The following is a 12,118-nucleotide window of genomic DNA, read 5'->3' as shown; positions in this document are numbered from 1 at the left end:
ATACATTTTTGTATATGTTGTAATTTCCCCCCTCCTCCCCCCGCCAAGCAAATAATGCATCAACCTATGGAGTTGTCAGAGTTTAAAGTATTAGAGCTATTTTTTTCCAGTTTTGTATGTGCTCCATTTGTACTAATGAAACCAGAAGAACAAATAACCAGATCTGAGGACACTGACGATACAGGATTTTGGAAGCATGATCTGAACAGATGATGATGAACACCTGGAGATGCCAAAGTTGTGAGATGAAGCAGAGGGGAAGCAGTGCTGTCAGACCATCGTGGGGCCTGTTGGACTGGCTGGTGTCACTCTGATCTTGTCCCTGAGGAGTCTGTGCTAGCCAGGATGGCTGCAGCCAACCCTTCAACACAACAAAAAGTGCCTCCTTCTGAAGGACAGCGACAGCCTGAGCAGTTGAGTTCTTGGGGTGTTGCCAGGGTTGAGTTTAGCAGAGCCTGTGCCCCTTCTAATGCTACAGTCTATGCATTTCAACCTCCCCAAGTGTTTAAGGAAGAGCCAAGTAGTACCAATGTGCCAAATGAGTCTGTGAAAGAATAACTATGACTTTAGTGGGATTTTATTGCATTCCCAGTGGGGCAGGGCCTGGGACAGACAGAGCTACGGTTGGGTATGGACAGAGGACCCTGAATAAAAATTTTTGCACACTTTTCCAAGCATTGCTGGCAGGGGATAGAAATCATTTTCTGAGAATTTCAGTATCTCTGTAGAGAGAATGACATTCTGGGGACTGGTAGCCAAGATATTACAAAACAAACTCCCAGGTGAGAGTGGCTGGGCAGGATGGCAGAGGCAGTTTGGGGGGCAGATGGTGGAAAGGAGCAGGGCTGGGGTCTCACAGCTTCTGGGGGTCCTGTGGGGCCAGCAGGGTGCCTGGTTGGGCAGGTTCAGCTTGTGTTCTGCTCCTGTGTGGCAATTAAAATCTGTGTTGGTTTAATTACCTTAACTGTTCCTCACAGGGATAAATCCCTCTTGCTGTAAGTGTGAGAACAGTTATGGCTTTAAATTTGAAATTCAAGGAAGTGTCTCATGCCAGGTAAGGTAATCCAAGTGCATTTGCCTGGAAAAAAGTTTATTATGAGCCATGGGCACTGTAATCATCCTGTTTTGAGTGTGTCCTGGCTCCCTGGTCAAATGGAGCAGTGAGGAGGCTTGGCTGAGGAAAAAACCTGTTGTACCAGTGGTTCCCTCTTTGTCCATTGCTGGCAATGGACTTGGTGAAACTCCTTGTGCCAGAGTTAAAATGGGAGCTTTTCTTTCTTTCATCTTTTTTTTTTTAATGGCACAATCTAGATAAATTTAGCTTTTTTAAATAGTAAACAAGAAATCATAAGTAATTTTAACTTATTAGTTCATTTTTACTGGTGAATGAGAACGGTTTAAAACATATGTTGCAAAATTTGTCCAATTTAGGAGACAATTTCTGAAGATTCAGCCATCCTAATGCACAAAACTTGGCCCAGTCCCAAGTTCCCAAATTGTGTGTGTGTGACCTGGGATAATGTTCAGCTCCAAGGCTGGGAAGTGCCAGCATCTCCCTGGCCCCACACAGCAGCTGTTCTGTGGTGAGGTTTCCATGGGGATCAGAGGTGGGGCTGGCAGGAGAGGAGAGCCAGGAGAAGGTTTTTGTGCTGTGCTTTTGTGTCTGGAGGGTCAGGCATCACTTTTCTGAGGGTGTCTGCAAGGTGAGAAGCTCCAAGGTGTGGGTTTTCCCTGCTGGGAGCAGAGCAGAGTCCTTGGGTGGGTGCAGGGCTGACAGCTCTGCCGTGGCACTGGGGCAGGTGGGGACCAGCCAGAGCTGGAGGAAATGATGGGAAGGGATGAATTGCATCCAAATGTGGGGATTCCTGTGCATCCCTCTTGGGTGCCCACCCAAGATCCTGAGTGGGGATCAGATGTGCACACGATCCCTGTGAAGTGTCACTTGGGCAGCTTGTGGCTGAGGTGCAAGTGTGCAGGGAGTGTGAGATTCCTGGGATGTTGTTATCATAGAACAAACCAGAGTTCTTAGTAAAAATAACCATGGGAACGAGCACTTTGCCCTGTCTTAGGTGTTAATGAGATTAATTGGAGCCTTCCCCCCTGGCTCTCTGTGCAGGGAGGTGCAAAGTTTGGGCTACAGCAGATGGGTCCCCTTGTCAGAGGGGCTGGGGAGGGAGCAAAAATGTGATTAAGGGTCTCTCCAGCTGGAATTGAGTCAATAAATCTCTCTGGTCTGTTTTTCCCTCTGTTCCTTATGCTGTTGATGGGAATGGAAGTAGGTGCAAGCTTTCTTTTTATTTTTTTAACTGTCTTCAGATGTTAATGTTGCCTTTTGTGTAATTTAATCCCATTATGTTATTTAATTGTTACTGCAATATTAACTACTGTATTTGTTGACTTTGTTTAATAACTGTTCTTTCAGGGCTAGAAATAAACTTTTAAAAAACCTTTGGGGTTTTTTCCCCCCTTTTCCCTGTCATGAGTTTATGCCTTTGATAACAAGATTTTGGAAGCATGATCTGAACAGATGATGAACACCTGATGAACAGATGATGAACAAGAGTATCTGAAAGGGTTCATGTGTCAGTGTTTTACTGAGATTTATAGAATGTATTTGTAATTAAGCTTCTTATGAGTGCTTTAATGGTGGTGGATATAATTTTATGCTATACCAGCCTGTTTGTTTAAAGTTTTATTACTCATCAGCATCAGTACCAGCCTTGGGATCCCCACAAGCTTTCCTGGATGGCTGATGGGAGGAGAGCAGCTCCAAAACACCCTTTTCACCCACTGTGGAAGAGACCCATGTGAAGGGAGCAGGGCAAACACCAGCCTGGCCCATCCCAGCTGCATCTTCCCCCTCCTTGGCCAGTGCTGGGGTGCGACCGATGGGCCCAGTGACCTCTGGAGGTGTGATGGCGATTCAGGAGCTGCTCCCAAGAGCTCTGCTTTGTTGCACCATGGGCACCATCCACTGTCCTGCTTGTTATGGCACAGGATCCATGGGAATTGAGCTGTCCTGCTGGCTGCTGGGAAGATTTGGGTTTGCTCCGTCGCCGCTGATCGGTGTTGGACCACGGGAGTGAGGGCACCGGGTGCCGACAGCTCTTCGAGGACTTGGGATGAGATCCATGGTGCCTCTGGGCCTCCAAGGCTGCAGAGAGCCACTTCTGTTTTCCACTGGACCTACAAAAAGGCTGTGGGATGTTGGCCTGCCAGTCCAGCCAAGGACAAGGAGGGATTTGCTTTGGGGTTGGGGCCGGGTCAGTTGGCTCCGGATGAAGTTCCTGCCTCAGTTGTGAATGGCGAGGACTTGGCATGTCCTGTATTCCCTGTGTGTTACTGGGAAATGGGCTCTTCCCCTTTCTTGCATGTTGTACAAGCTTTGCTGCTACACTGACAAAGGGAAATGAAGAAGCCACTCATCTCCAGCAGCTGCTTCACCCACACATGAGAATGTTGGTTTGCTCAGAGCCTGTCTCTTCAGGGTTACCAATTTGTTGTAGTATCTTTGTCTTTCTATATGATCCGCTCTTTGTGCATTTAAACTGGTGTTCTTTAACACTGCATTTAAGAGATTTGACATTTAATATCTGGGGGAAAAGTGGACAGGAGGAGAAGGTGCTTAGTGGAACTCAGGACTGTTGGAATTTTGATACTTAAAGGAGAGCAGGGCTTTGGCTGCCTGTGGCTTGCATGGCTGAAAGTTGCAAGTTCTTGGTAAATCCTCCTAAGTCTTGTGTGAACTTGCTCATCCCTTGCACTGAACCTGAGACTTGGACTTGCCTGATACTAAACCCAAGAGCAGCCCCATTTTTTGAGATCAGCTTATTCAAGATTGGGTATTTAAAACACAGTTCTTGAAGGCAGTAAATTTGGGGGCAGCAATTTCTCCCTTTCTGGGCTGCTGTTCAGCTGCAGTGAGTTACTGCAGAGCTGAGCACAACTGTCTGGACTGCACCAGGGTGGGTGAAAAGTGAGGATCCTCATTAGCATAATTTTCATGGTGGTGCCTGATGAGCATTGTTGGGTTTCAGTGCAGTTCCAGTGGCTCCTGTGCTGTCCATAGATCCCTGCTCCCAGGGATTTGCACAGCTGCATTTTTTCCCCTTTTTAAATATAACTTGCATTTTGCCCCCAAGATTATTTTTAATAAAAACAGCTGTCCTCAGTCATGTGAGAAAGCAACATGAAAGTTTGCTGAGCTCAGCCAGACTCTGGCTGTTGCTCTCCAGATGTGTGGAGGAAGCAGGTTCACTAAGAGCTGTTTGCCCTGCTTTGAATCCAGCCTAAGGACAGATTTCTTTTCCTTCAGGGAGGGAAATACCACCAAGTGAGAACAATGACTTTGTGACTTCTGTACCTTCAGCCAGTTAGGAGGGAGCAGGGCAGCACCAACACAGCTTGTCTTGCTTTTCCCAGCTGGTGTGTGCAGTGGGAATGTCCTCCAGCACATCATCACTTCAAATCAGAAAGGTTGGAAAAGACCTTTAGGATCATCAAATCCATCAAGATTTCAAATCTCCGTTGACCTTAGTGTTAAAACAGCCCATAAGGACCAGTGGTTGGGGTTTTCTAATGGGATTTTCCCAGTGGGAAGTTAGGAGTTGCTCATTCTCTTTCAGGGCCCCCAGACTTCTGCTTTGGAGCTGAGTTGAGTCAGTGCAGAGGAGGGAAGAGCAGACAGGCTGTGTCAAGGCATGGATGTGTCTCAATGCAGAAGCTCCATGTCCTGGTGTTCCCTGGAGGGCTCTGGACAATGAATCCAGCTTGGTACAACTGTGGATCAGCTCTGGGGACACTGATGGGACTCAGGGCAGCTCCTTGAAATGGTCTGCAGGGGAGATGTGTCCACACATGTGCAGGGCTGATCTTCCTCAGGACTGATGTCTTCTGGAATTCCTTGTTTCTAGAGCCAAGGATGACCACAGTTCTTTGACAAAGCACAGTTAACTCTTGGATCCCTTGGAGCCCTTTTCCTGCCTGACCATGAAGGGAAACCTGCCCTAGGTTCCTGCTGCCTTGTCACAGCAGCTGAGAACATGTGGCTGCTCCTGGAAAGCTCTAATCCACCCTCTGCCCCGTGAAACTCCCCTTAAATAATCTTATAACTCTTTTTTTCTTGTAGCTGTTGCCTCTTTGAGGGTGAAAAGAGTGAGGGAGCCAGGGTGGCTCTGCTCAGCTTGTGACTGTTCAGTGTTTTTGGGGAGTGTTTATTTTGCTGAAATCTTGAAGTGCCAACTTGTTCCTGTCCAGTGGCTACACTTAAATGTCTGCATTTTAAGCCTTGAAAGCACTTTTGGTTTAGAAGGACACTGATGTTCCTACATCAGCTACAGAAAAGGAGGTTTTGGTGGGAATATTGGAATTTTTAGATAGTTTTGTTCCTAGAAGAGCAGCCCTGCATGGAGTCTGCTGTCAGCACTAACACAAATGAGGGAATGAGCCCCTGGCCTTGTTTAATCCCATAGTTGTCCTTGGAATCAACAGCTCCCAGCTCCTCTATCCAGCCTGGGCTGAATGTCCCACAGCTGTGCCAGGGGCAGAATTGCAAGCAATGGGTGGGAAATAGTTTTTAAACATTGGAATGTTTATTTCCTAAGGCCCAACTCTTAACAATGGTTGAGAAGAAGGAGAAGAACCATTTCTGGGGGAAGGAAAAGATGTTGGAATTTCTTTCCCAGTTTTACCAGTCTGTGTCCTGTGATCTGGTGGTTCTTTTCCAGAGACTGGATTCGGGCTGTGTTGCTGGGTCCTTGTGATGTTTTGTTTCTAAAGAGGAAACTTTGCTGGTTTCTCTACTCCTGAGGAACACAGGAGGAGGGAGGGGAGGTGGAAAGAATTGAGTTGGATTATGATATTAGGTATTTTATGGTTGGTTTTGCAGTAGCTTTGACCAGCACTTCATTGCTGCCAGAAGTCAGTTTTCTTGAGGACAAAATTACTAATTTGTGAGACTCTTAAAGAATATTTCATCCTCTGTTATTCAAGCTAAGTTATTTGTTCATTTGAGGTGAAAGATGGGTGCTTGTCTTGCCATCTTGAGAGTGAATTGGGGTAAAAAGGTTAAACTGGGAGAAGTTTTGAGGCAGGCTGGCCAAAAGGTTTGGGGGGGAGGAGAGGAGGGCTTGGATGATGGGTGGTTGGCAGCTGCTCCCTCTCCTTGCCCAGACTTCCCATGGTTCCCAGAGCCAGGGCTGTGAGCAGTGATCCCTTCCCAAAACCCCTGCAGGGAGGGCACTGGGGGCTGGAAAGGAGTGGGGAGGGATGAGAGGAGGGAGGGTGCTGCAGGGGGAGGTGCTGAGCTGTGGCCTTCACAAGCACCCCCACAATGTCCTGTTTCTTCTCTGCTGCCAAAGGCTGTTGAGGGAGAGGCTCCAAAGCATTTGAGGCATCTGCTCCTGCTTTTCATGGATTGGGCTGCACTGCTGGAGCCACCTTGAACTGTATGAAGAGCCTCATCCCTGCCCAAGTGTGCTTCAAAACTGGGTAGCCTGGTAATTTCTTTTATAAATGGTAATTTCTTTTATAAATGACTTGGAGGGAAATAAAATGGCCCAAATCAAAGCTGTTGGCTCTGTGTGTGTGACAGGGCAGTGAGAGGAGGAGCTGGGTTACCTGGCAGCACTGCCTGCCCCGTAGGGATGGCAAATGTGGGTTCAGAGTGGTGAATGGTGACACTGCTGCTGCAGATCAGGCAAATGACCCAGAAGACTCATCATGTATTGTTTACCATGGAATCCCAGAATGGTTTGGGTTGGAAGGGACCTTAAACCTATTTCTTTCCACCCCTTTCCATGGGCAGGGACACCTTCCACTATCCCAGGTTGCTCCAAGCCCTGTCCAACCTGGCCTTGGACACTTGCAGGGATCCAGGGGCAGCCACAGGCATTGGAGCCAAGCAGAAAGAAAATGAAGTTTTTTGTTCCTTCTGGAAGAGCTGTCAGCTTTAGGGAGCTGCTGTGGCCTCTCAGGTGTGAATGCTGGGTCTGGGGGCTCAGTGCCTGGCGGAGATAACACCAGGATTTTCTGGGACAAACATCCTGGTGGCTGCTCCAGCTGCTGTGAGTCCAGCAGCTCCCTGTGGCACTGGCATTGTCCCATGGGGGCCACACATGTGGCCCTTCCCAGGCCTGTTGGGCTGTGCCACGTTTGCTTGTGCTTGGCTTTATAAAGAGGAGGTGCAGGAGCCTCTGCTGCTCCTTCCCAGACTCTGCCCCAGCACAGCCTTCACTATGGATGGATTGAATGTCTCCATTGCTTTTTTCTTCCTGGTTTTTGGGCTGTGCCAGGTGCTCAGGTGGCTTTCCAAGAGGCTTCTGTCCCCGGGGATACATGGCTGCCTTGCCAGGGAATTTGCTGGCTCATTCCAGCTGTGCATGAGCTGCCTGGAGCTGAGGATGCTGATGGACATCGGCCCCTGGGGTGGTGGCTTTGGCCTGGACGTGGTCCTGACCCTCCTCTTCCTCCTCTCTGCTGTCCACGGCGCCTCTCTGGATGGAGCATCCGCCAACCCAACGGTGTCCCTGCAGGAGTTCCTGCTCCTGGAGTGCAGCCTGGCAGCCACGGGGGCCAAGCTGCTGGCCCAGGGTGTGGGTGCAGGGACGGGCTGGGCTCTCACCCGGCTCTACTGGTCCTGGGAGCTCACACAGCTGCACTTCATCCAGAACCTGATCGCTCCCGAGTGCAGCTCCTCCATCCATGCCTCCCTGCCCCACGCTGCCTTCGTGGAGGGCTCCTGCTCCCTCCTGTTCCACCTCATCCTCCTCAAGCTGCGACAGAGTCACCCCCTGTACCGGGTCCCTGCGCTGGCAGCCACTGTCACCTTCCTGACCTACACAGGTGAGCAGCGCTGGCGTTTCCTCTCCCCAGTCATTTGGAAAAATACCTCATCTGGGGGGAGGAACAGCCCCCTGTTTTTCATCTTTCAGGACTGGAGAGGTAGGGGTTAACAAGGTAACGACTACTAAGGTGTTTGTTTTCTGTTATTTTGGCACTTTGGGCTATCTGGGCTGCTCTTGTATTAGCAGGGTTCCCAGATGAAGGGAGGAATGATGAATCTGACTCCATGTTCTTAGAAGTCTAATTTATTATTTTATGGTCTTATTATATTAAAGAATACTATACTGTTATATTAAAGAATACTATACTATACTATACTAGAGAATACAGAAAGGATGCTTACAGAAGGCTAAAAAGATAATAATGAAAACTCATGACTCTTTCCAGAGTCTCAACACAGCTTGGCCCCAATTGGCCAAAGAGTGAAAACAACTCACAGCAGCATCCAATGAAACAATCACCTGTGGGTAAACAATCTCCAAACACATTCCACATGAGCGCAACACAGGAGAAGCAGATGAGATAAGAATTGTTTTCATTTCTCTCTGAGGTTTCTCAGCTTGCCAGGAGAAGAATCCTGGGCAAGGGGATTTTTCAGAAAATATGACAGTGACAGGCTGTAGGTGAATTTTGGCTTACAGACGCAGCTCAAGACTGGGATCCCTTCCCTGGATCCTCCCCTCCTGCGATCCCCCAGTCCTGCACTGGGCTTTCCTGCTTCCCACAAAGCTCAGGGCCACAAGGGTGGGATTTCCCCACTCTGAGAAGGCAGGCAGGAGGGGTCTCAGCCCTTTGTCAGGGTTCCAGAGGCTGCAGTGGGACTGTTGGCCACGTTTCTCTTCCCACACAGCTGGACCGTACACGGGGGCCTTCTTCAACCCTGCCCTGGCCACAGCCAGCACCTTCCACTGCTCGGGGAGCAGCTTCTGGGACTACATCCAGGTCTACTGGCTGGGGCCCCTCGCAGGTGAGATCTTCCCAGGGGCAGGAGCTGGCATGGGGACAAGGCAGAAATGCTCAGTGTAAAGTGGACTGTTCTGGCAAAGGGCTGAACTTGGGGTTGCCAGTGGCAAGTGTCACTTTTCATCCTGCCTCGTTGGCTCTGGGGTCATCTCTGCTATCGAATTTTTTAAAATCCAACTTCTGTGTGGTACAAGGGCAGAAATCTCCCTGAAGCCCAAGTCTGGGTGAGGTTTAGCAAAGGTGTTTTAGGGCAATGGCAGGCTGAGCTGTGCTTTGAGGTTGTCCCCAGCTCCAGCACGGTCATGGGGAGCTGGATGTGTGCTGAGGGTGGAGCCAGGTGGGGGTCGGGCTCTGCTCCCAGTAACTCTGGTGGGACAAGAGGAAACGGCCTCAAGTTGCCCCAGGGGAAGTTTAGGTTGGGTATGGAGAAAATTTCTTCCCTGAAGGGTGGTCAGGCACTGGCACCCTGCTGAAGGCAGTGGTGCAGACACCATCCCTGCAGGGATTTAAAAGCCTGGATGTGGCACTGGGGTCATGACCAGCGGTGAGGGAATGGTTGGGCTTGATGGGCTCAGAGGACTGTTCCAACCTTAATGATTCTCTGCCAGAAAACTGGGGTGGTTTATGGGTCAAAACAAGCATTGTTTGTTATGTTAACGACACAGTGGTAAACTGTCCTTCAAGCAGCACAGTGAGGGTCCCCCAGCTCTCGGTGGGGACTCTCAGTGGTGCTGAGCTGCCTTTTGGTCATGGTGAAGGTTGTGACAAGGACCCAAAGCCGCGGCTGAGCTGTGGGGAGGGTGGAGATTCTCCCCACAGCGCTCGGAAGGGGTCTGTGCTCTCATTGCAGGGATGCTCGCTGCCCTCCTGCTGTTCCAGGGCAACATCCCACGCCTCTTCCAGAAAAACCTCCTCTACAGCCAGAAGAGCAAGTACAAGGTGCCCAAGGCAAAGGTGACAGTGCAGGTGGAGGGGGACAAACCACAGAAGAAGAGGAAAGGGGGGAAGAGCAACTCGGAGCCCCGTGCCTGAGCCAAGAGGTCCTGGCAGCCCTTTTCTTGGGAAAGGGTTTCCCGGTGTGGAGGATTTTGCAGCTCGTTCAGTCCTTAAAGCATCACAAAGGAATTCTGCAGGATGCCCGAGCCCCTGAGCTCCCTTAGGAATTGCTTTGAAAGCCTCCCTGGAGAGCCCGAAATGTTTCAAGCCCACACTGCTGCCTCAGAAGGAAAACAGGGAACACTTTTGCATAAATTGCCCGTTGTCTTGTTCTGCCAGGAGTCTCACAGAGAGCTGGGACCGTTCCATGGGCAGGCTTGAGCAACCCGGGGTTATTGCATCGTGCAGTGCCTGCAATAACCCCACTGGGTCTCTTGCAGCCCTAAAAACACAGTACAGGCCAGTAACTGCCTTGGACACTTGGGATGGGGAGGAAACAGGCTTTGATCTTTTGAGTGATTAATGGATACTGGTTAAAAATTGGTGGGGTTTTGAGTTAAACTTGGCCTGAAGTCCTTGAATTGCACAGGCTGAACCTGGCAAGTGTTGGAGAGGAATTAAAAATGCTCCAAGGCAAGAGAGTTCACTGGCCACGGGAGAACCTGCTCCTCTGGGGCTGTGCTTAGCCTGGGTTTTGATGCTATAAAGCATCAAGAAATGGTGTGCAAAGGGTCTGTAATTAGAAAAACGAAAAAAAAGAGACCCAGGCAGCTGCTGTGCATCCCTGGGCTCTGCTCTGTGTCTAGGTGAAATATTCCTAACAATAAAATTTCAGTTTGTGGGGGCAAAAAATTGCTGTGGTTGGCATTTGGGTGAGTGATGTCATTCCTGGGAGACATCCCTGAAAATGGGAGTCACTGAGGTGCCCAAACCACCTCTGCCCTGCCTGCTGCCTGCTCTGGAAAGGGGGAAACACCTCCTGGAAATGGGGATCCCCCCAGGCTGTGCTGGGGCCAGGGCAGCCCGTGGGAGCTGCACCCTGGGTGACAGCACAGGGACATTGTGATGCTCTGGCTGTTCCAGTATCTCTGCCCTGGATCAGAGCTCCTGACAGGAATCACCTGCTCCTACTTCCTGAGGTGCAAACAGGGAATAAGCAAGTGGCACCCACTGAAAACCTGGAGTGGAGGTGTCAGATGCAGGTTTGGTACCCAGTGTCCAGCCCTGCTCCTCCCTCCCCTCTGCTGCGTCCATGGGGAGACATCCCCAGGGTGCTGCTTGGCCTCTGGGCTGCCCATCCCAGGTGATTTCCTCTGGGATTGCCCTCTGGAGGCACCTGCAGGAACCCCAGACCTGTGACACCATGAGCCCACCCCACATCCCAACAGGAGGAACGAGGGAAGGGACCAACACAGATACACATGGATGTGGCCCAGAGGTGAAACTTCATGGAACACCCCAAAGCCATCGAGCAAAATCCCCAAATGTTGCCCTCTCCTTGTGCCTGGCTGGATGCTTGGCACTGCACCAGGAAGGGCACTGGGAGCACGGTCTGGCTTTTTTCCTGGTCAAACTGAGCAGGAGACCTTTGGGTGGAAGCTGAAACCTTTGAGACTCCTTGTACCTGCCCCAGGGACACCCTGGGATGCTCAGATCCCCCTGGGCAATTTTTTCAGAACATTTTTTTATTTGGTTGGAGTTTTTTTGTTTGTTTGTTTTGCTTTGTTTTTTGTTTTTTTCCCCCCACTTTTCAGGACATATTAGGACACATTCAAATGTTTGGGATGTGCTTCTGGAGCTTTTGGGGAGGTCATCTACTGAGCAGACCGATGTAATTAGGAGGAATTTAAGGAGTGACAGTGACTGCTGTTATTTTTAATTAAGAAGCTCTTTTCCAGCATGGTAACATCAACGGAGCAGGGGCAAGGTGCAGCTGCACGGACAGACAGAGAGACTCATTCCCACGCTGTAAATCAAACATTTTGGGACTTTTTGGGAGAGTCAATCCCGCTGGGATTTTTTGGAGAGTAAATCCTTCTGGGATTTTTTTGAGAGAATAAATCTCACTGGGATTTTTTTGGGGGAGTCAATCCCGCCGGGATCTTTTGGGATCTTTTGCCCACAGCTCTGATTTACAGCTTGGCCCTGTTCTGTCGCACCCCACTGCGGGGCTGATGGTTTGGGCTGCCCTCCTGGGCCTGCTCCTCGCGGCTGGAGCCGGTGCTGTCCTGAGGCTCCCGCTGCTGTCTGAGGGGATTTTCCTGTGGAAAAGTCCTGTCCAGCCCCTGGGACCCCCTCTGCAGCCCGTCCGGAGCTTGTGCCCAGCCGGGCACGGACAGAGGGCCCGGGCAGGGCAGCCCCGACCTCAGGGCCGAGC

The 12,118-nt window shown here is 50.3% G+C and overlaps 2 protein-coding genes across 2 annotated transcripts in view; one reads left to right on the top strand and one right to left on the bottom strand.

Annotated features, from left to right (window-relative positions):
* Positions 1-7,235: 7,235 nt before the first annotated feature.
* LOC102034582 (aquaporin-12-like) lies at positions 7,236-9,837 on the top strand. The gene is made up of 3 exons (XM_005425048.1): positions 7,236-7,842; positions 8,693-8,809; positions 9,656-9,837. The coding sequence occupies exons 1-3, from the start codon at positions 7,236-7,238 to the stop codon at positions 9,835-9,837; spliced, it is 906 nt and encodes a 301-aa protein (XP_005425105.1).
* A 2,036-nt stretch (positions 9,838-11,873) lies between these two features.
* The window catches only part of LOC102042979 (galactose-3-O-sulfotransferase 2-like), a 4,255-nt gene continuing 4,010 nt past the window's right edge, over positions 11,874-12,118 (bottom strand). The window contains exon 6 of the mRNA XM_005425098.1: positions 11,874-11,988. Coding sequence (XP_005425155.1) covers positions 11,874-11,988 — 115 coding nt within the window. The remainder of the gene's footprint in view (positions 11,989-12,118) is intronic.

Source organism: Geospiza fortis, unplaced genomic scaffold, assembly GCF_000277835.1.
Source record: "Geospiza fortis unplaced genomic scaffold, GeoFor_1.0 scaffold118, whole genome shotgun sequence".
Lineage (NCBI taxonomy): Eukaryota > Metazoa > Chordata > Aves > Passeriformes > Thraupidae > Geospiza > Geospiza fortis.
The sequence above is the reverse complement of the archived record's forward strand: the minus strand, read 5'-3'. Positions and strand labels throughout refer to the sequence as shown.